General features: G+C 44.6%; 1 protein-coding gene across 1 annotated transcript; it reads right to left on the bottom strand.

Annotated features, from left to right (window-relative positions):
• Nucleotides 1–7,447: 7,447 nt before the first annotated feature.
• On the bottom strand, nucleotides 7,448–11,317 carry LOC101757944 (muscle M-line assembly protein unc-89). Its single transcript, XM_004962932.3, has 3 exons — nucleotides 11,129–11,317; nucleotides 8,676–10,187; nucleotides 7,448–8,247 (listed from the first exon to the last, which is right to left on the bottom strand). Exons 2-3 carry the CDS (start codon nucleotides 10,171–10,173, stop codon nucleotides 7,760–7,762), a joined length of 1,986 nt encoding a protein of 661 aa, XP_004962989.1. The 5' UTR covers nucleotides 10,174–10,187; nucleotides 11,129–11,317; the 3' UTR covers nucleotides 7,448–7,759.
• Between the last annotated feature and the right edge of the window lie 14,551 nt (nucleotides 11,318–25,868).

Below are 25,868 nucleotides of genomic sequence, written 5' to 3'. Positions count from 1 at the left end.
CGGAGCATGCGCATCTTAGATTGCTCTAGACTTAGTAGATCAGTTAGGACGCCTGAGAGAAAAAAACTTTATTGATTGGATAATGTTTTTATTGATTGGATATCCTCAATCGGTCGTGGCCCTTTATATATCTACATGGTGGGGGAGGTCTTGCCCTGTTAGGAGTCGAAACCCTAACAAATCCCGTATTAAAATACAACTTCTAATTCGGACTAGACCAAACTGGTCTGATCAATTTTTCTAGGTGCAGATCTTACTGAGATTATAACTCTCTCATCCGAATTCCAAATCGCACGTTCTATGTATGTATTTTGATCTACTCAACGAGAGCTACACAATGGTGAAGTTCAATTTGCATTTTGAGCACTCAAAATGCAAATTGAACTTCACCATTGTGTATCTCTCGTCAACGAGTGGCATTATGCTACCAAACAGTGATGGTTTTGTTCGCATCACTCGTTGTTTTTTCAGGGGACCGTGCATTTGTTTTCTGGGCAGAGTCGCAGAGAACAGGTCGCCTGAATCTGAAGGCAACAGAGCAAAGGATTAAACAATCATCGTGTCTGGAGACCAGCTTAGTTTAGAAAAGGATGGTATCCTGATTCAGTGATTCCTGACCTTGAAATGTTTTTGGGTGCAGAGATGGGATCAAGGGGTCAGATGCTGTTTCATTTCCTTTCTTATTTAAATCTTAGATATGGAGAGAATTGTTCATAGACTCTTTTTTTTTAGATTGGGGGGAGAGCATCCCACCTTTTCATTCGTTGAGGAGCTTTGCAAGCTCATTAAATATGAGGTTCAACAATTTTACAAAAACTCAACGCAGCACAACATCATTCAGACATGTGGGGCCTAAGATCCAAACATGCAACATGGCAATGGTCCAGCCATCTGCAAGCAAGTCTTTTTTTTGGAATTCTTTCCTTTTTTTTTTTGGTTTTGCTTACTGCCAAGATAAGCATGTTCTGCAATCTGCATCATAATGATGAAAGAAATAAGCAAGATAATACGATCAGATAACTGGGAGATGGAGTTTTCATCCATAGCTTGAAGAAAGAGCAAAGGTTGGAGGCTTCTTGGTCCTGGGATGTCTACTCGCTGATGCAGCCATGCAGGCATCAATCATGCAAGTCCAAGTCTCACGTTTGATTCTGAAATGGAGAAGATGAGGCAGCGCCGTCATCATGGAAGTTAGACACGGACCAAATCTGTATCACCGTTCTCCGTGCAGGGCTCCGCATCAAGAAGAGGTGCTTCCTGTCCACTTTCCTCGTCGTGCAAGTTGGGGCTTGGAAAAGTAGGGGTGGACATGCTTGGTTGATCCCCCTATCCAGGAGGCTTCTCTTCTCTCACATCATGTCATGATGTGCACGTGATCCAAATGGCCACTATGTCAGCGTTACTGTGCAAATGGTTCCCTGAAATGAAAAACGACATGTTTATTCATTTCGTTTGGTTATCTTTCAAATGATATTGTTGCCCACGGTTGCAGTTCTAGCCGCTTGTAGTCGTGACCGGTGAGTTTTCAGATGATGAAAATGCCCTTGCAAGAATATATCCATTATTCTGATAAAATTTGGGGGTTAAAAAAACCATCAACTCGCTCTTAAATCTAGAAATTATCACTTAAGTTGGTTGAAAAAAAAGGAGATAAGTTGATCATTGTGCACACAAAATGCAAAACTCTTCCAACGACAAAGTATACATGGTAAATCTCTCGTAATCATTTTCTACAACTAATCAAACCACTTTCAATGACAAAAAAACACAAATATTGCAGGTACTAGATCATTCACCAAACTTCAAACTGAGGGAATTTCCTCGTATCGAATTCATAATTTGTCGCTGTCCCCAAGATACTACTGCTGGAGGTCAATAAGGAACATTCGAGGTTGTTGATTTCCTTTATGTAAGAGCAACTCCAAGAGGATGCTAATCTTACCCCAAATATCTTTTTTTAGAAAAAAAGAAAAAACGAACTCCAACAGTCCACCCAAAACTCCCCCAAAAAATTAGCAACGCAAAAAAACACCCCCTCACCCCGCATATTTTAGCGACGCGCGGCCTTCCCCCAATCCCCCCGACCTCCATTCCCACCCCCCCTTTGCGCGCTCCTCTCCCGGTATTGGTTCCAGCGGCGGCAGCGCTCCTCTCCCGGCGGCGCCCTCCTCTCCCAGCGGCGGCCCTCCTCTCCCGACGGTGTCCCAGCGGCGGCCCTCCTCTCCCGGCGTATATGAATAAATAAGGTCTGAGACTCCGGCCGGTGTCCCGCAGCAGGTCTGAGGCACCGTCTCCCACGGATGCACGCATGGCAACTCCACGCACGCATGGCATCGGCGGCCTGTGCGCCTGGGTGCTGTCGACCAAAGCCACACCACATGCCATGCTCATGGCCGTGCATCAAAAGGCTGGCAACTGATAGATTAATTGATGCTTTTTTGCCCAGAGAACCAAGCTGAGCATAAATTGGATGCCTCAAGGTCAGATCGATTGAGCCGTGGATGCGTAATGGAATCATTGCATTGCATGCTATGGAAGGAAAATTGCAGGCAAGGTAGCGGCGGCGAGCTTGCAGGCAAGAAGAGGATTCGCGTCGACCTGGAGCTCGAAGCGGAGGAATTGCTATACGCAGTGGAGGAATTTCTGTGCACATCGATGGAGATGCTTCGGTAGACAAGAAGTAGAGGAAGATAAAGGGGAAGATAGATGGACTCGTCCTCGATCGAGTCCAACAACACAAGGCAGATCTGGAACTCGACGCTGGCGAGGGACTTCTGGTCACGGTAGAGGGAAAAAAAGCACGGATCCTAATGAGTCCAATACGATGACGTGGTCTGTTTTGAATTATTGGGGGTAATTTTTAGCGATCTGCTATGGGCTGATACGTTTTTAGGGGAATTTTTTTTTAGCATAGTCCCTAATACCTCGTTTTGGGGGAGAATTTTTTAGCATACTCTTGGAGTTGCTCTAAGGAAAGTTGTTTTCTAGTAAATATCGATTCCCAACGAACTCCGTTTTCTCTGTTTGGTTCACTCCAATTTCTCACTAAGGCACCTCTACGAGAGTGATATTACTGCTGGACAAGAAGTGTGATATTAGGATCTAGAATCTGTTTCCAATGCTAAACTGAATTCGTTGGCAAGTAAGTCACTATGCGACTGATCATGACACCAAATGCTGAGAGGATGGTAGAGTCTTATATAACCGTGTCCACAACTGTCCAAGCCTCAAGGGATAGTTTTCATGAAAATGAGATGCGTTCATGCGTTTCCAATGGCAGCTTTGATATTGTTTTCGGCACCAAGCAAATGAGGCTCACGAATGCGAAATAAAGTGTACTTATTCCTCTCTCCTTTTTCCCAGTTGTACAAAAAAATACACCATCCATCATTTGACTTGTGAAACCAGAACCCATGTTAGAGCATCTCCAGCATTCTTCATTTCCCCAATCCAACCACCATGTTAGGAGAGTTGATAAGAAAATAGTGCTCCAGTAGTCTTCCTTTATCTTTCCTTTTTTCCAATAATTATTGGGATAACCCAATAATTCATCAAAACCTTTTTTCCAATAATTATTGGGATAACCCAATAATTCATCCAAACTCTTCCTAAATAATGGAGGAGTCATGACTCTCCCAATACGGTGGTTGGATTGGGATGAGATTATTGGAAGAATGCAACTCTCCCAATAATGATGAAAGTGATATTGGGATATCCCTATTAACCAGTTATTGTGAAATATTTATTGGGGACTATTGGAGATGCTCTTATAACGGTGTAGATCTGTTTCAAATAGAGAAAAAAAAGGAAAAAAAGAGTGTATTTTCATCCCTTAAGTATTACAAAAAGTGATATTCATCCTTCATGTTTCATTTGGTGCAAATTAACCTCTTAACTAACTAAACTGCACCTTAATTTAACAATGATTTAGTGCCATCTAATGGTGGTTTAAGCCACGTAATCATCTAACTAATCTATACTTAGCGATGTAATATGCTGAGTTGAAGATATAATGCCCACAAAAAAATACCCCGTAAAAATTTTATCGGAAAAATTAACGGAACTGATTCACACCAAATCAGTATAGCGATTGACTCAACATTAGACATGGTTAAACAACGATTAGTAAGATGATTACATGAACTAAACCGATATTATATAACACTAAACTATTGTTAACTAAGGTGGCACTATAGAAGAACGACATTTCATCCAACACGTTAGTACCGGTCATATTTCGACCCGGTACTAGTACCCAAAAGGGAAAAAAAAGAGACATGTCTAATTTACCCCTGGTTCAAAATATATGCATAGTAAATCTCCCGTAATCATTTTCTAGAACCAATAAAACCATTTTCAGTGACAAAAAAATCACAAATATTTTAGGTGCTAGCTTATTCATCAAGCTCAAATTGAGGGAACTCCTCGCGTCAAAATCATGATTTCTCCGGTCCCCAAGCTAATCCTTCTATTTCAACAGTTTATGGGAGATTGAAGGTTGTTTTTTTAATGGTCCAAAAGGAGATCTGCCAAACTTAAATTGATAGATAAGAGAGTGAAAACTGCATTACAAATTTACAATTAAAGGAGCAAACTAAAGAGCATAACAAGGTTCTTGATCTTCGTGACAAGCCCTTCCGCTGTCTCCTTCAAAATCTCCCACGCGCCTGACCCACCACTCTCCGGTCGATGGTCTGGAGGTTGTGCCATTACACTTTGCATGGGAAGTTCCCACTGTACATAGGTGTATAGCCTGCCACACGCCAATGCTGAAACAGCACTGTTCAAAGAAATGGATATGGCCGATTCTACGGTATGGCAAAGCGGGTCATGCCCTTTGGTTTGCACGTTTATATTGGAGTTTGTTGCTTGCATGTAAGGGACAGAAGAGTTGTTTCCTAGCAAGTATCGTTTACCAAGTAAACTGTATTGAAATTGCAGGAGCAAGACATCTAAGGAAGTATCGTTTGTTGAAGGCTCCGTTTCTCTATTTGGTTCACTCCAATGTCTCACCAAGACATCTCTACTATAGTGATACTCCTGGTAAAAAGAAGTGCGGTATTAGGATCTAGAACTGGTTTTCAGTGCTAACCTGAATTCGTTGGCAAGTAACGCGAACACCAAATGCAGGGAGGATGGGTAGAGACAGGGTGTTATATCCACCCCTCCACTACTGTCCAAGGGATGTTCACAAGAATTAGAAGTGCGTTCATGCGTTTCCAATGGCAGCTTTGATATTGTTTTCGGCACCAAGTGAATGAGGCTCACGAATGTGAAATGTACAGCGCACATGCATGATGAATATGAGGAGTGTCGTTGTCTTTCTTGATGAAAGTAGTAAAAGAGCGTATTTAATCTACGGGGGCAGAAGAATATTTCATTTCACATGTGTGTTCTCGCATAATAAGCTGAGAGCGCCATTCCCTGCTTTTTCTAGAGATGTGAAAAAAAAAATCAACCGGACTAAGGTCCCTTTTGGCAGGGCTCCTGCTCCTCCTAACATGGAGAGGAGCCGGAGAAGTCACTTTTTTTTTTCTCCGACTTCTCCATACAAAACGGCTCCGGCTCCTTAGTGCTTCATGTGTGGAGCCGTTTTTAACTAAACTGTTTGGTAGAGCTCCAGCCGATGCCGCAAAAGAAGCTAGAGCTGAGTCTTGCCAAAGAGCCATAAGAATGCTGGTGGTTTACTCTATTCATGCCGTGGTGATCCTGCCTTTAGTTAGAGAACTAACAAAGAAATTAACATAGTCTGGCAGTAAGACTCAATGAAGCAATAATGTGAAGAGTAAAAAAACAAAGTCGAATTTGATCTAGCAAACAAATTAATGATGCAGAACAAGACTAGAGTTGAATAAAATTTTGGTGTCCACCCTTTCTTCAAAGGAAGGCGACAGCAAAAACAGAAGAAACATTTTTTGGGAGGTAATATATTTCCTGAAGGGCAGTTGAGTCAATTGCTCATCCAGGAGACACACGAGAGTTCCGGATTCTCATCACTTGCCTCTGAGATCTCTTGGATTAATTACACAACAGACTCTGCTGCAGATCTTTATTCTAATCACTTGTACGCTATTCAACGTCGATTTGACCTGACATGATTTGGTTCTTGCAGGTGCAGCTGGCTGCAGGAACACGTCAGGCATGTTCGTCCATCCACTTTCCATCCAAAAGCACGCATGTTTCTTGCACGAATTTTTAGGATATGCTGTGGTGATCCGCTTTGGGATTTTGGATGCTTCAACTGCTCCAAAATCATAATTAAGCTGCCTAATTGGTTCCTTGTTGGAACTCTCTGTCTGTCTGGCACTCTGGCTGGCTACCTGCTGCTTCTTTCCTTCGGATGTTGACTTTGAATTTTAGCGCATCCATCCTATATATACAAATGGAAAATTGGACCCGGCATGTCTTTCTCGTTTCTACTAACTCTAGTGTTACTCCAACCGCCCATGTGTTCAGTGATACTCTCCGAAATCACATTGCAGTTCTTTTTTTCGTGAATACGCAGGAGAGCTGCGTATCTTTGTATTAAGAAGAAAAACGAATTGTACATCGCGGGCCTATCCGGGCGCACGCACACGGGTTTGGTGACTTGCAGTTCTTACGAAAGCACTTCTTGAGATAAAGACTTTAATTTCATTTGTCCAAAATGACACGGCTCAACATGTATTATGTGCTTCGCTGATCTAGTTGGAAGCTTTGGATGCCTCCATTGCCCATTGTTTGCCGCGTCCTACTTATTGTAGTCTCTCCGTTCTAAAATACTATTCGTTTTAGCTTTTTTAATATATAACTTTTTGTTATGTATCTAGACATAAGTATATATCTAGGTGCATGTCGTATTAAAAAATCAAAATGAATAGTAATTTGGAAGTAGCAACCTACTTCAAATTGGCAAGTTCCAAATCATATAACCTTCTATTAATTGCGTGTTGGACTTTGTCTGGCTGGCTGCTTCGTTCTTGATCTTCCCTTGAACGTCGACCCTCAATCGCATTCCATTTCGTTTGTCCGTCCAAAAAAAGTCAAATGTGGGCCTGGGCCGGTCGTCTCCTTCCACGCTGCTTCCAGTGTTTGCTCCAAGAGCCCATTTTCCTACATGGTCAGCCGCAGCATCATTGAAAGTTTTGACCAAGTCAACCCATTCCATCTGGCTTTGACCCGGCTTCTCCACGGTCAACGTTGCAGTCAAACCAGCAAGAACGATCAAAACGCTCTTGAAACTGGAATTCGAGCGTATGTAAGATATGAATCTGGAGCTGCATTGACATCCTGCAGCTGCCACGTACATCAAACAGTGAAACATGAACATTGTGGTTCTCCATGTCACGGAATGCGCTACGCGATTTATTCATTGTAATTTAAGAAAAAAAAATGCAGTGAAGTGAAACAAGAAACAAATTAGTAAGTGTTAGCACAAGATCAGTACCATGTTCAGGAATCAGGCCACTGAAACAGAACTGAATTTGGTGTACCTTCTTATTTCCTTTCTGAAACACGCAAGTTTAGTAGTGCATCATTAGAGTACCTTGGTGGTAAACCATATGCAGTGCAATTAATGCCAAACTCTCCTTTGGTCTACAACAGAGGACAAAAAACTCCTATCCAAAAACTTAATTGTTTTACAGGCTTTTCTTTTCTTTTGGAGGATGTATATATGGGAGCTATGTATTATTGGAGTAACAAGGCAAACGAGCTAGCAAAACCGCATTTACAGTCACAAAAAAAGGGAGAAGGTCCAAACATTCAGATCAAGAGACGCTCATGGCGCCACGCTTGCCGCCGCTGGAGCAGAAGCCTTGCCGGTCTCCTGCAGCGAGATGACAGTCTCAAAGGCGCCAACGAGGGCCTTCACCTTGCTCTTCCGCGCCTCGGCAACGAGCCGGCTCGCCGTCTCCTCGATCACGTTGTTGAGCAGCACCTGCTCCTGCTTCTTCACCTCCTTGCCATCCTGCCGCCGTCGCAGCACGACGACCTCAGCGCCAGGGTCTTTCGCCGCGATGCTGATGCCATTCCTCCTGCCAGTGATCCTGCTGCCTCTGCTCCTGGAACCACTCGTGTCTGCCACAGCCATGGCAGACCTGAACCGGAGCCGCCTCGGGGTGCTGCTGCTCTCGTCGGGGTTCAGCACCTTGCCGCGGCGGAAAGTCAGCTTGCGAGGCTGTGGAGCTGGTGCCATGGTGCTTGAGGAGGTGATGGGTGCAGGCTTTGGTCTCCTTGCGATAGCAGTTCTTGGAGTGTCAGATTTTTCTGTAGAATGAAAGCCGGAAATTGTCAATCCTCGAGCTCGACAAAAATGTAGTTTACATCAGAGAAGGTTTGTCAATGATTAAAACTTGGACTATATGTTTGCTTCAGAACAAGCATATACCAAAGAAAAATTCAGAAAAGGATTATAAAAGAAAGGCGATGAAGAAGGTATGGTTGCAGTTTGCAATAAGAGGAGAAATGCACCCAAATTCAGAAAAAAAAAATCTGCATTAAGAAGGAAGAGATGCAGACTGTTGTAAATTTGTACAAGGACTAACTTGTTTTGTTGCACACAGGAACACACTGCAAAATCAGCATTTAACGCTGGAATATGTACTAACGTGTTAATGGTATTAGTATTAAATGCAAATTAAGCAACCCATGATGTAGGAAGTAATCATGTAATTACTTGAGAGATGCTGATGTACCTTTGCGAGGAGGTCGTGTCACTTTGTTGTTAACCTCTGGTTTTCGCACTTTTGGTGAAGCCATCTTCAGAAATTTCTCCTTGGCGTTCTTAGCATCAGTGACTGAATTTTCTGTTTCAGAAACCTTCTTGCTACTCTTGATTGGGGGAGCAAATTTGTCTTTTCTGATTGATTTCAACCTGAGGCTCGTGATAGACTTTCCAGACATGTTTAATGAACGAGACAGTTTCAATGGACCTGGTATCACCTTCTCGTCTCCCTTCTTTTTCAAAACTTGAGCATTCTTGGCAACATTCTTTTCTTTCATCTCTCTGTCAGTCTGTTTCCCTGAAGAAAGTGATGGAGAAGGAGCTTTCTTGGCTGTCGTAGCTTTCGGTTTGGCCAACCTAGGAGGTTTGGCAGATGAATCCATTGCATTCGATGGTGATGGTACTTTGATCTCTTTAGCTTTTGGTGCAGCTGATGCAACATTTGAGCTAAATTTCCTCTCTGGCTTACTGAACTTTTTAGCAGCAGTAGCATCTGCAGTTTTTCTTATTGTCTTTGGTCCCCTGGAGCTTTCATCTGCTGCACCAGTAGCTTTCAGATGCGATGCTCTTCCATTTCTCTGGCTTGAAACAGTGTTCCTTGTTACACTCGATGTCGCTTTCACCTTTGGTTTTTCTGGTTTATTAGCTGAGCCCTTTGATTTAGTCCCAAATGCAGCTTGTTCATGCTTCTCTGATGCTATCACAGCCTGACTAGTCCTCTTATCTGAACTTGCACACTCATTTGCTGATTGATCAGGCAAATGATCCACAAGTGACGGTTGCCCAACTTCACATACATTGTTAGCAGGCAGAATGGCATCCTCTGTTTGTTCATCAGATTCATCAATGTCCTGGATAGCTAATGGCATCTCCAGCTCAATGCTTTCAGCTCCATCTGATGAAACTCGATCTTCACAGTCTTCCACATCATCATGAGAGATGACGAAGCATTCTGCGTCAGTTGGAAGCATTTCTGCCACAATAGGTTCAGATGCTTCAGCTGACAAATCTTCCACGCAGGAAATACTGCTAAAATGATCAGGTGCTCTTTCGAGAGGTGCCTTTGGATTGGTGAATTCAGGCTTGCCAGGAGCAGTAGCATCACCATCTTTTTCATGAGAATTTTTCAGCTTCTGGTCCTCCTTTCTTGGCCTGGCTGTTTTCGGTAGTATGATTTCAACCCTGTCACGTTCATGGCTCCCAGCACTCGCACGGCGCAGTTGCTTGCGACTAATAGGCCAGTACTTTTTGGGTTCAGGGGAATGCTTGATCCCAAACTTGCAGTTGTCATGGCAAGACCTACTGGATGCTCTTCGGTAATGTGGGACTGGCTTCTCCTTCCTCTTAACATCAAGCGTCGTGCTGGTACCATCTATGATCACTGGAGAGTTTATGAGGAGGTCTTCGCACTTTGGATCAGCTGATGCAGGAGTTGAGGTGATGACCTCTTTGATCACTTCTTCAGTCATTAGAAGCACAGGAGCTGCAATTGCAGACACAGATGTGAGCGCCATATAAGGTTGAGATACCAACACCAAACACATATACACAACTGCGTAAACTGAATGTGCAAATTATACCATGCATATTTTTAAAATCAAAATTATTGCCATCTTTGCCGTGTTATATTTGGTCACTGAATACACTTTTTCAAGGTGTTCATTACCTTCTATTAAGAACTTGTTATGGAAGTACACAAGCATCCATGGAGCTATAATTTTCCCTTCAGTTCAACTAATCCTCGCCAAACCAAAATGCTCAAACATTTTCTCCAACTTGATACCGGAAAGCGTTTGCAAGCAACTCAATGAAGTCAACCATATTGTGACACCACTGAAACCATATACTAGAATACAGTGGGCCAAAAAATAATTCAGAGTCCAGAATATTCGCAACCACGCCTCTGTATTTTAATCCTAACTAGTATAATTTGGCTAATCATGCAATGCTACTTTATTTAAGAACCTTTTATTTTTTTTCCTTCTGCTATCGAGCTGTAAACTTTGCAATCAACTAATTCCAATGTACTGCTACTTGTGGGTTGGCCTAGCTCACACTAGCACCATTACTACCAACTCAATTTTCAAGCAGCATTAGCAGGACATGTCAAATGATCCCACCCTTAATCGACGAACTGGAGTCCGATCAAACAGGGGACATCAGAACAAACCATATCTGAAAAATATCACGAAAATCGGAACATGAAACACGCAATGTTTCTGATCCGATCCCTGCTGTGTCATCTCAGACTGTCAGACACACACACACCCCACAGGGGATTAACGAAAAAGAAAAAAGAACTCAACAACCCGGATCGGATCGTCGGAGGCAACAGAGCACCGGCGATGACGATCTCCAGCAAAACGCTGGAGAACAGGCAACAACCGGACATCGAAAACGAATCTAAAAGGCAATAAACCTCACCTCCCGCGCCGATCCTTGATGGAGATTCAGAGACGCAGGCGGGCAGAGGCCGCGCGACGCGGTGCCGTGCGCCGGGAGGAAATGGCTTCGCTTGCCGCCGCGCCGCCGCCGAAGGGACGAGCAGCTGGTCGAGAGAGGGGGAGAACTGGAGAAGGAAGGGGTCGCTGGGTGATGAGTTGGAGCCTCGGGGGAGGAGACGGAAAGGGAGGGAAGGAGCGAGAGGTGTGTGAAGGCGAGGTGTGGGGGAAGAAAAGGCAGGTGCACAGGGTCCATGGACCGGTTGAGGTGGTTTTTGGTTTTGAGGTTTGGGAGTTGGATGGTGGTTCTGGAATTCTCAAGGTTGCAACAGACGTGTACACAAGCCACAAGGTTTGCAGCAGGGTTGGGAGCCCAAAAATAGAGTGTTGGAAAGAAATGGAGCGAATCGAATACCGGAATACGTGTTAGAAATTGTTACTTGGCTGTTTAATTAGGTCAGTTAGTTTGGGTTTAGTTTGAGTTTGACGTAAGGGTTGTTTGTATGAACCTAGGGGAAAAGAAGGAAACTAGAGTCACGACAAACCGCCAACCGCACGGTTCTACACTTCTACTAAATGGTAGGAGAGTGAAATTCGGGTGTCACTTTTGACTCCACCTTTGTATATTGAAAACAATATTCTAGGTGAAAAAATATGGTACTCTCAAATACCGTGTGATCATAAGCAATATCCATGAGCGCAGATCATAAATATTGCTCAGATACAATTTTCATTCACGAATAAAATACATGAGATGTACTTCATCGGTCCTTAGACAGTTTATTTGTGGACGGTCTGCTCCTTGCTTGAGGTCGGGGCCGAAAAGCATAACTAAACTAAAGATCATTTTAACCTCTGCTTTTATCTTCTTTCAGCCAGAGAGTTCTCGAAAACAGTTTATTTTAGATAAATGATTATCAAAATAAAATTGATTGAAAGGTCACATGAAAATCCTCTCGTCTTTTCAGGAAACAGCTGGAAAATCTGGAGTTTGGCAGACAAAATGTAAAAGAATGACATTGAAAAAAAAAAGAGACATGCAGCTGGGGCCCAGCACGTCAGCGATGCAGATCTCAGGACCTCGCGACCCCACCAGTACGCGTAGCGTTACCACCGGGCAAGTCACAGCCGCATCAGCGCTAGCAGTGCATACGCCGAGCTCATGCGTCCATGGCTAAACGGCCCCATCTCCGTCAGTCCATCTAGCCAGCCCATTAATCTGCGCAGAAAATTGTGATTAGACTGGGACTGATGGAATCTGCGGAACTGAACCCACCGACCTCCCATCTCATCCCCATCACTCATTGACAAATCTCACCATGTGATTGATTCTCACGAGGAGAAAGATCTAACCATTTAGCCAACACCATTAGTAGTACTCTTGCTATTTCTTTATCCCCTTGCAGTACTACTCCATTAGTGTAGGCAGAAGCAGTTGCAGTAATGCCTACTACACATACATGCAGAAGCAGTGCAGCGAAGAACACCGTCATGTGCCCCATCACAGATTTGCAGGTGCCAAATGCAGACGTGAACGTGATCGGAGATCTCAAGTTTATCGTCTGACAAAGGTGATATTGTTTTGACGGATGATCAGTCTAATACCTCTTGTGATAAGTTAACTAATAAGGCTGGTACCATTGGTTACTCACTCTTTGTCACAAATAAATGATGTTTTGGACACGTTACCAAAACATTAGTTTGACCGTTAAGCAGCAGTATAGAACTTAGGCAAATGTAGCAAAGCTAAACCTTTTTAAAGCTAATTTTAGATACAAATCTAGCAATACTACTCCTCAAAGTTTGTTCCTATCAAACAACTGTTATACTAGCTCACTTCGTTCCAAATTGTAGATTGTTTTGGCATTTCTATGTTCATAATTCTAACTATGCACATAGATATACATTATATCTAAATACATAGTAAAAATTATAAATATAAAAATATCGAAACGACCTGCAATTTGGAATGGAGGAGAAAGTAAGTTTATTTCTATTATCAAATCGTTAATGTTGATGACAGACTAGGCCCAACACCTAGTGGATCTCTTCCTGTGCCTGGAGGTGAGGGGAAAAGGCCTGGGGTGGTCCATGGGAATTGGTCCACATTATCGGTCCAAACGAACAATCCGCTGCCCTCTCTTCCATTGATCAAGTTGATGGCGCCCCTGCCAGCGACAGGATTCCTCTATCCACCACCACGCTGAGGGTTCCTTTGGAAACTCCAATCCCACCGGGGATCCCACCGTTTTCCACGGGCTAGAAGCCCACACGAGGAACTGACCACGGGCCAAATCGCCAGGTCATTTGGGAGCCTAAGAGATGGGGGCACCTCACCCTATCCTTGAGTTTTCCCCGTGCCGAGCGTTCCCCACCTGCGGAGTCCAACCGCCTCTTCCCTACAGCTCCCGAGCGATGCAGCACAGGTCGCCTATGCGGATCCCCCTTTCTGCACCTCGCCATCGCCACTCCTGGTCGTCTCACCGTCGCCTCCCCGCCGCCTCTCCATCCCCACGCCGGCTTGATCTCCAAGATCCGGTGACTTCCCCGCCGCCTCTCCATCCACTGCTCTGTAACTTCCCCGCCTTGCCTCGTCCCAACGGTGAGCCCTTCCTTTCTCCTCCTTTTCCTCCCCAGATCCAGTTGCAGTTCCAGGCATAGATTGCTTTGCCTATATGCTGCTAGTTGCCTGCCTTGTTGTGGTGCTATGTAAGCAATCTTTACTCGTGGATCAATCAATAAGGTCATGGCTTGCTATGATTGTGTGAGGCAGTTGAGTAACCAAAGGTTGTAGAGCTTGAGTGGTTTATAGGGAGCACTCACTAAGGATGAGATAGAGCTTTGGGTCCAGCACAATTAAATCTGCTCTTACAGAAGACCTGGGGCGCAGGTTGTTGCCTAACAATCCCATTGCTGCTCTGCAGGTTCGATGCGCTTGCCCTTTATTTTTGTTCTGCTAGAGAGGCTGACGGACATGTCGATGTTTCCGACTGTTTTCAGTATTACAGCTTAATATGCAACTTGGTTATATGTGCTAGTAGAAAGTAGTCTGATCAGGAAGAAAGAATCAGAGGTAGCAACTTTTGATGTTTGCATCAACTCTCAAGGTACTGAAGATAGAGATGTGGGTAGTAACTTTTGATGTTTGGATAAATGTTTTGAGCATAAATGTTACAGCCTGTATTATTTTTTTTCTTCATTGCTTATTTTTGTATTGTTTTCATGACAGCCTTTATCTAATCTTGTTTATTTCTTGTAGCCATGTCAACGGAAAGGGCTACGTGGAGCTACACGTATGAGAAGAGACTTGTGGATATTCTGAAAGAGCTCACCAACATCCCAATGTTTAAGACGTTGATATTGTTACCTTGATTTTTGTTTAATAGGAAGTGTGGTCACAGGGAATTTAAATTTTACATCAATTGAGCCACCATAAAAGGCAGATGCAAATGAAATTTTCTAAAGTGAAACGAACAAAAAAATATTGATGGGCACAAAAAATCCTAGTGTCCGGCTGATTTGGTTGAAGAAACTTGGTTGTGTTTGCATCCATTCCTATCTATTACATGTCTTACATGTTTTTTTGCTGCAGCTATCTGCCTTAAGTGCAGCTTGTGCCCACTTCACATGATGAATACAACTTCTGTTTCAATTGGACTTTTCAATATTGGCTACTGTTCTTTTTTGTCAGAATCAATGAGGGTTGAGGAGCATGAAGAGACAGGATGTTGAATAGCAGTTCATTGGTGTATTTAACTAGCTAAATCTCTTATACTAAGTTACATATTGTACTTGCTTTGTCAGTTGTGATGTTGCACTCATGGCAATTTGTATTAGCTGAATGTAATATGCTATTCTAACATTTGTATCGTTGAAGCTTGGTACTATTGTCTCGTCGATTGTGTTGTCTAAATTTCTAGAAAACATCATGTAGCTTCTTATGTGATGGTCTGATGGCTTGGTGATAGATTTTGCTTCCTTATCTGTATGTCATCATTAATAATGAGCTGCTCGTGAATATAGTGATGGCATGGTCATGCATAAAACTTGCTGCGTCAGGGAAAGGGGAAGGGGGCAGCACTGCCGTGCATCAGGATCTCCAAACAGAGACAGGGAAGGGGGCAGCACTGCCCTGCTGGAGGAGGGGGATTTCAAAATCCAAAATAAATTCCCGTAGGGTCATTCTTCCCGGGGTTAATTAACCTGAGCTCCCAAAGGAGCCCTGAGAGCTGCTGGCGACCCTGTTCTTGAATTGTACCGAGAAACACATCCTGATATTTGATGATACTGTAAGTAAAAAAAACATAAGAGAGGGAGGTTCCAACTTGAAAGGAAATGGAAGAAATTAGAAAAGGTGGAAATCGGCTCATATATATGTCTAAAACTATGAATGGGTCCCAACCTCCCGGAGAACTTAATTATGTATTCGGATACCACAGACATTGAAGCTAGAATAAGGGTGTGTTTGGTTGGGCTGTGACTTTTGGAAAAGCTGCTATAAGCTGTGGGTTGTAGAAAAGCAGCTGTGAGAAAGCAGCTGTGGGAAAAGCAGAAGGCCGTTTGGTTAGAGCAGTTGTGGCTTTTGAATAAACTGTCGAATGGACCCTACATGTCATCCACAGTCCACCCTACTCAACTCTCTCCCTCCCTCATTCCCGCTCGTCAGCCCCTCCTTCTTTCCCCTGTTGGCCACTCAACTCTCTCCCTCCCTCACTCCCGCTCGTCAGCCCCTCCTTCTTTCCCCTGTTAGCCAGTCCATCCCCTATTCCCCCATCTCATCGTGGTCGGCAGGACCTCATCGTGTGGGAGATCCTCACCCGCCTGCCGGCGAAGGCGCTCCTCTGCTACTGGGGTTCTATCGTTCCTGGTGCCGCCTCACCTCCGACGTCGATTTCCTCGTCGATCACCACTGGCGCTAGCTGTCATTTCCGCTCATCGTCTTCCATGGCCAGATCCACGACTACAGTGGCGCCGTCAGCAGTTGCCTCGATACCTTTGACCTCCGGGCAGCTCCCACCACCGCCGAGCGCCATCGTGTCCTCGGTTTCGACTATTCCGGACACCGCCGTGGATTCAAGGTCCACGCCTCCTGTGACGGGCTGCTCCTGTCCCCCCCCCCCCCCCCCGCAATGGTAGCTTATACATATGCAACCTGGCCACGCGCCAGTGCAACGCACCGCTGGGCCTCAGAAAGGCGTGGCGACGACGACAGGGCTAGCCAGCTCGACGCGACCCTGCGCCTGCGCGCTCCGGCGATGGATGTCCCTGTCCGGGCGACGGCCCGGCCGGCCCGCGCGTCTACGCATGGCGACCATGCGCCGGCCGCCTGCACCAACGGGGAGGCGACGATTTCCGATCCTGGTTGGGATCAGGACGGATGGTGACGCAGCTGTACACGATCTCGATGCGCACGATCTCCTCTTGTCCTAGGGTCCCGGGGGGCACCTTGACGACAACGCGATTCAGGTCAAGATTGATTCCATCCACCGGCTAGGGAAAAACTGCAAGCCTCAGTGCGTACTTGATGGCGCCATGTCTTGAGAGGAGAGGACAGTGTTCTTCCATTTTCAGCTGGGGCGGCGGTTGGGGCTAGCGGACGGCGGTCGGGTGGGGGTGTAGGAGACAGAAGCGAAGAAGCGCCGGGGGTGCGGGAGATGGAAGAGAAGAAGCGCCAAGGGTGCGGGAGACGGAATAGAAGAAAACGAACCGGTATCTACGTAACCAATGGCAGGTGGGTAATTTTTTACCCCAAAAGCACTTGAAAATAGGAGGAAGGTGCTTTGATTTTGTACTAGAGAAAAACAGATTTTAGATAAAAGCACATATGACTTTTAGGCCCTCTGGTTGGCTTTTGTTGAAAAGCCCTACCAAAAGTACCCTAAAAGAATTTCTAACAGCACTTGAAGACAAACTAAATAGGGGGGGAGTACGTACACAGACGTTAGAAAACCTGACCTTGTGTGTTATTGATCACCAGATCTCCAAAGCCGTCTATATATATCACTTAGAAAAGAAGAACCTGACCTTGTGTTATTGATCTAGGGATGAAAACGATCGGAACGGTCGGGAAATGTCCCTAACCACTTTTGATTTTATATTTTTGCACGAAATCGAAATCGGGAAAACCGGTCGGGTATGTTGATAACGAGCTAAAAAAATCGGTATTTGAAATCTGGAAGATCAATGGATGGACGACAAACCATAGAACAACAATGACATGTGACGTTTGCTTTGGCATGGCACATTCAAACGTGACTTCATGTATAATAGTGACATAAATACATTAAAGTTTACAATTTTTTTTAAAAAAGTAAAACACAAATATTTTTACACGTTCACTAAAAAATGCTGAACAAAACAATCAAACTTACCTGCTTACCTCATGATGATGTCACGCAGCAAGCAATTGTTTGGACAATGGGCCGACAGCATCTCTTGCTTCTGTTGCCGCTTGGCCCATGCAACGAACAGAGAGAATGGCGCACGGCAGCGTTGCAACTTGCTGCAGCGGCAGTCACAATGCTCTCTGATTAGTCCACCTGGAAACCTACGTGGCTTCCGGATTTTTTTTACTTGGCTTCCATTACTGGAGATCTGTGCAACGGTTGAGATTGTGAGGCCATGTTTAATTACTCCCAAATTTCCAACTTTGGCACTATGCAAAAAGAAGATTCCCCATCACATCAAACTTGCGGTACATGCATGAAATACTAAATGTAGACGAAATCAAAAACTAATTGCACAGTTTTGTTGTACTTTGCGAGACGAATCTTTTAAGCCTAATTAGTCAATGTTTGGACAATATTTCACAAATACAAACGAAATGCTACAGTTGCACATTTATGGCAAAATGCCAATTTTGCCACTCCCAAATTGGGAACTAAACAAGGCCTGAATTTATTCAGACATGAAGCGGGTTCGCGGGCGCGGGTGGAAAACCTGATGGATAGGTGTCAACAGATGAGCGAACGAGGTCGATGGGAATCTAATTTCAATTTGAAACTTCAAATGCAATTTTATCTTCAACCATCAATCCATTTTAAAATCCATTTAAACCACCATGTTGTTTGGATTAATGCAACAAAATAAGATCCAATATAAATATAATTTTATTTTTCTAATATATTTTTAAAATCAACATTTGGATCGTACGTGTTGCTTTAACATTTTCACACCAAATGTTGATCTAGTTTACCCTAATTGTTGAGGTAAGTTTAAGAAAATATTGAACATAGTACTTTAAAATGTTGACTATATTAGTTCAACAGTTTTAAACGTGTTAGTTTAATTTTATGTGAAAATGCTAGAATAGTATAATCAGATGTTGAATAGTTTTTTTTTCAATCCGAAATGTTGATTAAACCCTTTAGGTTGAAGTGATGTTATCGTACATTTTGTACCTAATTAGCTAATACTCCCTCCGTTCCAAATTATAAGTCATTCCAACTTTATTAGAGAGTTAAAGCATCTCAAGTTTGACCAAATTTATACAATAAAGTAATAACATTCCTGATACCAAATAAATACCATTAGTTTCTGCATTAAATGTATTTTCATAGTATATCTATTCGGTGCCATAAATCTTTGTGATCCTCTCTATAATGTTTGTCAAATATAAAATGGGTCGACTCTCAAAAAAATTGGAATAATTTATAATTTGGAACGGAACGAAGGGAGTAGTTAGTATAATTAGAATAATGGAGAAAGGAAAAAATAAACAAAAGCCTACATACTGTATGCCTGATTCTCCCTCCGGAGGTTTGCGACAAGCTGCCTTTGTGCTATGGTTTTCGCTGCATGTACTGCTTGTGAGGGCCGCCCGAGCAAGGTGGGGATGATGGAAAAACAAGTCAACAACGCTTGTTGCACAACAAGGCCTCACAAAAAGGAAAAGGTCATCCATTGCCATTGTGTGATAGCCAGTACCCTCGACGCACGATGCGGTGGATAAAAAAAAAGTCCGCTGCCGATTCTCAAACTTATCGGGTTATCTCATCCTGATCTTTAAACTCTCAAAATGCACAAACAGCTCCCTAGACAGTGTTTGGATCTCATTAGGCGCTAAAATACATTCGTTTCGGCAGTTATGAACACTATTGTATATATGTCTTCACTATAAATGACTTAATCGTGATTATAAGCAGTGCCTACGTCTCGCGCCAGCTAATTCACACGCATGCAGTTACTCCTCCTCGTGTAAATTGTACCCGCTGGAGCACAAGCGTACTTATCGGGCGAACCCGCGACCCGATATAGCTACCAGACCCTTTCTCCATCCCAATCCATCTCTCTCACTGACATCACTCCGTCCGTCCCGTCCCCATTCGTTCTACGAAAACGCCGGTGGTGGATGGGTAGCCGCCGTCGGCGGCGGCGCAATCGGCCTCCCTTCTTGATCCGGCGATCCCCTTCCCTCCGTCCTACGCAATCGTCATGGACGGATGGGCTGCCGGTGTCTCCAGCACAAACGATCTGTTTCTTGGGTAACTGAACGAGGTAAGTGATCAATTTATTAAAGGATCTGGAATTCTGGGAATTAATTTTGTTTTACTCACCAACATTCAATACGGCTGCAGATTGAGATGTTTTTCTGGCTGATCCTAGCACACAGCCGGATGGAACAGCAGCAGATACGCTCTTGCCTGTCCCCGCGAGCCGGAACGCACGGCATGTTCCGTAAATTGATGACGCGTTGGTGGGCGTCACCGCCTTTACACGCACCACAAAGCAACGTAAAGCAATGCAAACGAATACAGTAGAGCATGCATAAGGCCTCACCTGCTACCCGCTACTTGTGCACTAACCACATCACGCCACCAAGGTGCCCCTGGTGATGCTCCCCACCACGATCCCAGCCATGCACTAACCACATCACGCCACCAAGGTGCCCCTGGTGATGCTCCCCACCACAATCCCAGCCAGCACCCCACAAGACAGTTTAGCAGGCCGCTGCGTCTTGGGTGGCAGAGGGCTGGATGGCGGCGGCTGGCAGGGCGGAAGGGGAGGAGGGGCAGCAGCCGGCGGTTGGAACCACCTCCTTGCGGCCCATCGCACGTGCCGTAAAGCATCCACACCGAGTCGATGTCGAGGTTGGCTTCGGCAAAGGTGCCATACTCGCTGACGCTGCAAAGACAGCCGCGGTCCGAGCTGTCTACAGTGTCCTGCACCGCCGAGCAGCAGCCTGGAGGAGGAACGGTTATCAAGAGTGTACACTGCTCCGCCAGCCTTACCGCAAGAGTAGAGCTGTTGCATTTCGGCACCATTTCTACCCATGCATGCCATTACCATTTATAGGTAATTTACATTAATTAGATAAATGTGTTGTGTTTGTGGATAACATTTAACTCAAATGAAACCACCAACTATTGTAGCTTCTTTCATTGATCCATGGCTAAAAAAACTACTGCTGTTGTAATGAACAATTGTATACCGATCCTAGACACTTCATCTTATTTATTTTCCAGGAATGGAAATAATTGCATACCTCCTTTTGGTGTCCTGACCACTGATGCCACAATGTCGCTGGGGCCAACACGGGTGCGGGTTGGAAGCTCGTAGCTGCTGCAGAGTCAGACACGAAATAAATATATGACCCAACAAGTCTTTTGATGCATGCAACTAGTTCAACGCATGCGTGCATGAGGTGAGTGTTGAAATATACAATGCGTACTTGAAACCAGGGGCGGATTTAGGACCCGGGTTGGGTGGGTTGCAGCCCGGGTCCAGTCCCAAGTGCTCCCATACATATTATGTGATGGTCATTTGGCATGTTATGCTAGCTGAAAAAAAACATAGTTCCAAAAGCATGCATATATAGCCTAGGCACATGATTTTGAAGCTGCTGAATGGCTTCTTGGCTTCCTTGTTACCTTCTTTTACCTATTATACGTTATTTTGCATAGATTCTGCTATATCATATAGCACCCCGTGCCCAAGATCAATCTCGGATCCGCCCCTACTTGAAACATTCTAGAAGATTGTGGAGGTATCAGAGACTAACTTTTCCATGTATAAGGATAAGATCATGGCAAGGTAAGAAAGTTCTAGAAAATTGGAGAGAATGCATGAGCTATAATTGCCATGCTTTTATGATGAAGTGTAGAATACTCTAGAACTAGATATTTTAACATGGTAGAAATATAAGAAACTAGATAAGGATGAGGAGGGTTCTAAAGTTAGGATATTTTGTATTGAAGAGTGTGGAAGTTGCCACATGACAACACTACAACGATCATGAGCACCTATAAATAGAGGTGCTCCTTTCCCTCTTAGCCATACCATGGTATAGAATGGCATGTGAGCCATAGGTGAAGAGATGGCAAGGTTGTCATGTAGTCTAATCTCTACCATAAATTAGCTAAAGTCTAACGCAAAAGACAAAATAAATCGATAGCTAGTACTATAATCAATCACTGACATGTCTATTATCTTAGGCAGATACAATGTTAGCACAAAAATGTTAATACGTACGAGATTGCACGTGGAACCGTACATAAAAGAGTGCAACAGTACATAAAAGAGTGCAACAGTTAACAGGTGAACAATGAAAGTTTCTAAAAGTTTAGGTATAAATAAATTTTGCAAAAATAATAGTAAAAAATTAACTAACTAAATTGCGCAATCAATATATGTGACATCGAGTTTCTCACCAACTCTACCCTTGCTCCTCTATAGTTCTCATCATCATCCGTTTTCTTCTCATCTCCAGTAGCAACCTTATCTTCAAGAGCCACCTCAACTTCAACAACATCTCTATCGGGGACCTCACCTTTAACATCATCTCCAGTAGTCACCTCACCTTCAACATCATCTCCAACAGCCACCTCACCTTCAAAAACAACATCATCTCCAACAGGCTCTTCATACACAATAACTTTTGTTGGTCTGCAGTAGCTCATGCGACCTGTCTCATCAAACAGAGTGGTTTCTACAATTACCTCATGGGGTCGATTGTCGATTGTAGAACACCAGCTTTTTTCTTAAGATTCTTTCTGTAGTTTAAGGTTCTCTCAAGAACAGGATTCATAAAAGCATCCAAGAGCCAAATCTGATCGGGTACCTCTTCAAAAAGAGTCTTAAAGCTGAATTATCCATGAAACCAAAGGACTTGGAAATTGAATGTACATCAAGTATAAAATTGCGTTCTTCATGATGGTGATCTTCATGATGGAGACGACGAGGAACTGAGAACGACGAGTAATTGAGGCGAGTAAGCTTGCGGCGAACTTTGTTTGGGAAGGAGGACGGTGGGAGGAGAAAATATAGTGGTGCCAAGCTATGGGGAGAAGCACGCAAGTGGCCGGAGGGGCAATTCATAAAGAGGTGCGGGCACGTGCCGTGCAGCAATTGTGATTCTGGGGGTGGATGATTTTGAAGCTTGAACTGTGGTGGCACATACATGCATCTTCTTTTATTTACATGCAAAATATTAAATAATGAACTTTGTGTAGCTTATTGCTATAGCATGTACTATATATATATAGTTAATAATAATGTTTACCGATGGAAATATGACATGATGAGGCTCTAATTTGAAATGCATGTCGTGTAGGTGGTGTGGATACGAGTAATGCTACGTTAAGTAATAAGACAGCCATGCATCGTGCGGCAGTGGAAAGCATCCTGCTACACAAGAGAGCCAAGCACCAAAGGCAAAGGCAAGTGTGTAGTGTGGATTAGTTCTCGGACGACGCCCTTGACGTATTGCATGCATGCCTCATGTAATTAATCACGTTACTTAATTACATATATGCACAACAAGCGCAAGTATAATGATTTCAGAGTTTAATTAATTCGTAATTAAAACAAAGTGCAAAAATCCTTGTACTTGTTTTGACGGAGGAAGTAGCTAGTAGTACTACAGCTCGATCTTTGCTGGTTAATGCTTGCTCGATCTAGCGCGACAGCATCCAATTAGTTCAGAACGAGTAGCGAACTCTGCTAGAAATTGAACAACAAAGGAAGCACGCTTTCGAAACTACTGCTAAAGGCACGTACAACATCTGTTTTTTTTCCCCTCGACTCAGTCGAGAGACGAGCGCACCGTCTCCTCACGAAGGAACGACAGGGGCTCGTGCTCCCAAGCCATATCGCTCGCTCCAGCACCGTTGTATGTCGTCGTCTCGCGACGGGACGATGGGAGCTCGTGCTCCCAAACCATATTTGATCACCTTGATTTATGAGTCTATACAAGAATTAATTAGCCTGTTAACAGACAACCTATTGTAGTTCGTTGTTTGTATTACTGTTTCTACGTGACATGACTAGTGTTTACATACGGCAGCCAGCCGTGTAAACGGTTGAACCTGCCCTAAAAGTGTTGAGAGAAGAAGCGGGCAAGCGGCCATGCATATGTATTAATGAATAATGAATGGGTCGGAAATCACGCACGCTGCATGGTTGGCCGGTGTGGCCCGCATGTTAGTGTGGAGGAGATCGATCTGAGGGGTTGTAGGTGGGCCCCCGCGGATCATTCTTGTTGCGTGCCATGCGTGCCCAGTGCGCACTCGGCCGGGGAGGCAAAGACGCTGCGGCATATACGGTGCGCGTCCGGTAGTGGCTACAGAAGTATGCGCCGCACGCAGCCACATGCAGACGACGACGACGACCGTGCAAGCTCGCAAAGAGCTCGATCGTCTCCGTCCGTCTCTCCGTACACGTACTTTTTTTATTAGTTACGGTTCATATATAATTTCTTTTTAACTATCAAATCTAGATTTAGCGTATATCTGAATACGTGGTGAAAGACCATTTTCCCATTCGAAGCATTGTCAGCGTCATCATTTTCGCAAGGAAGAATCGCAAAGCCCACCTCACATATTACTTGGATTTTGAGTCCCCCTTGCACTGTACCACAGCTCCAAATTACTGTCAGATGTTGGATAGTATAAGTAGTACCGATAAACGGTTCATCGGTATAGACCTCCCACGAACAATTGGTCGGTACTTCAAGTTTCTACGCATCACCATCGATCGTTATATGTTTTACATATCCCATTGAACCATAGGTCGGTACAACCCAAAGCATACATCCAACCATCCGTCGGGATACATAGAGCAGGCCCATCAGCACTCTCCACGCGCTTCTAGCCCATACTCGCGCGAAAAATTTGCCTCAAGACCCACCGGTCAGTCCCAAACCCTAGCTAGTTTTATATCCCTCTGGTTCACCCGCCGCCACCACCCCCGCTCTCCATCGCTCGTCTCCCCCAAATTTTCTCCTTCGCACGCTCCCCCTCATCCAAATCGCCATCGCGCACGCACTGATTTCTCTCTGATTCATCTTCGCGCGCTCATCCCCGTCCACCGCATGCTCCAAATTGGCCATCGCCCAACCCTAGCCCCTCCAAAATGTTGCATGCCCCCTCAGCTAGCCGCCCCTCCACCACATCTCGATAAGATTTTACTCCTGCTGCTGCCTCCCGCCGCTCCTCCTCCCACTGCCTCCCGCCACCCCTCCACACGCCGCATCCCGCACTACCCCTACACCATGCCGCTCCTCCACCCGTAGGATCCCGCCGCCCCTCCACCAGCAGGCAAGCGGCGCCCCTCCAGCAAGCGTTGCCTAGACCTGCAAGCATGCGTCACCCGGTCTAGCTGGCGTGCTGAAGCCATTCGCCGGCCAGACTTGCAGGTCTGTGCTACCCCGATATGCAGGCCATAGACCTAGCTTCCACTGCTTCTAGTCTGCCGCCCCGTCGACGACCCTTAGAAGGACGCTGCTGAGTCACTGACGCCGTCTCATCCACTACGACGCCAGCTCCGAGCAGGACTCGACCGCATCCCCAACTTTTAGACCGACCAGGGTGTCGTCGATGCTGCACTGACCTAACGAGCACGCCGCCGATCTGACCAGACCAACCCTCTATTGTTGAAGGTTGAATCCTAGGATCCCACTTAATTTGGTTCCTGAGCATTCTTTGAAATTACACTGAAGGATGATGAATATGTTGGGTTGGGAATGTGCTTCGCTCACGCACACATGCCTACTATTTGTAGAAATTTCACTGAGAATGGTTTATGACATTTTATGCTCCTAGGTACATTATGATAATTAGTCTCCTTTGCCATGTCTTTGTTGGTTCAAGTGGGGATATTGTCTTGTTAAAGGTGATTAGTTGATTAGGTTCTCGGGAAGTTTCCTTGTACAGATATATGGCACACCAGTTCTCACTTTTGAGCTTAACTATGTTCTTGCTTGAATGCTACAGTTGAGAAATATATTAGGTGCCTTGTCTTTTTAATATACAGTATTGCAAGGTGCAGAATATTTATTTGTTATACTTTTATGGCACCATAACTGGATTTGGAAACATTTTAATTTTCAATGGATTATCCAACAAGTTCCATATGTGTATTTCATGGACAGTTTTATTTTGGGGATATTATGAAATAGCAGTAGGAAACAACAATAATTAAATGTTTAGCAACAGCATTTTTGACACACCTAAGTATCCTTATTTATTGTTGCGCTTACTTCTAGGCAAGTCTTTGATCTCCTACTACGTTCTGTTTTTTTTCTCACCTTGCAGTACTGAAATAGGAGTTCTGATGACTCTGACGAGGATGAGTTCTTGCTTGTGAATAGGCGTGTTGTAGACCCAGCGGTAGTGGAGCACAATCAGGGAAGCCCCAACAGTGTAGCCCCAGCAGTGCAGCCTCGTCGGTGCAGCCCCATCACCCCTACCAAGGAATGGCGCCTCTCACCCTCCACATGATGAACT

This window comes from Setaria italica, chromosome III, assembly GCF_000263155.2.
Source record: "Setaria italica strain Yugu1 chromosome III, Setaria_italica_v2.0, whole genome shotgun sequence".
Taxonomy (NCBI): Eukaryota; Viridiplantae; Streptophyta; class Magnoliopsida; order Poales; family Poaceae; genus Setaria; species Setaria italica.
This window is presented reverse-complemented; position numbering and strand designations above follow the sequence as displayed.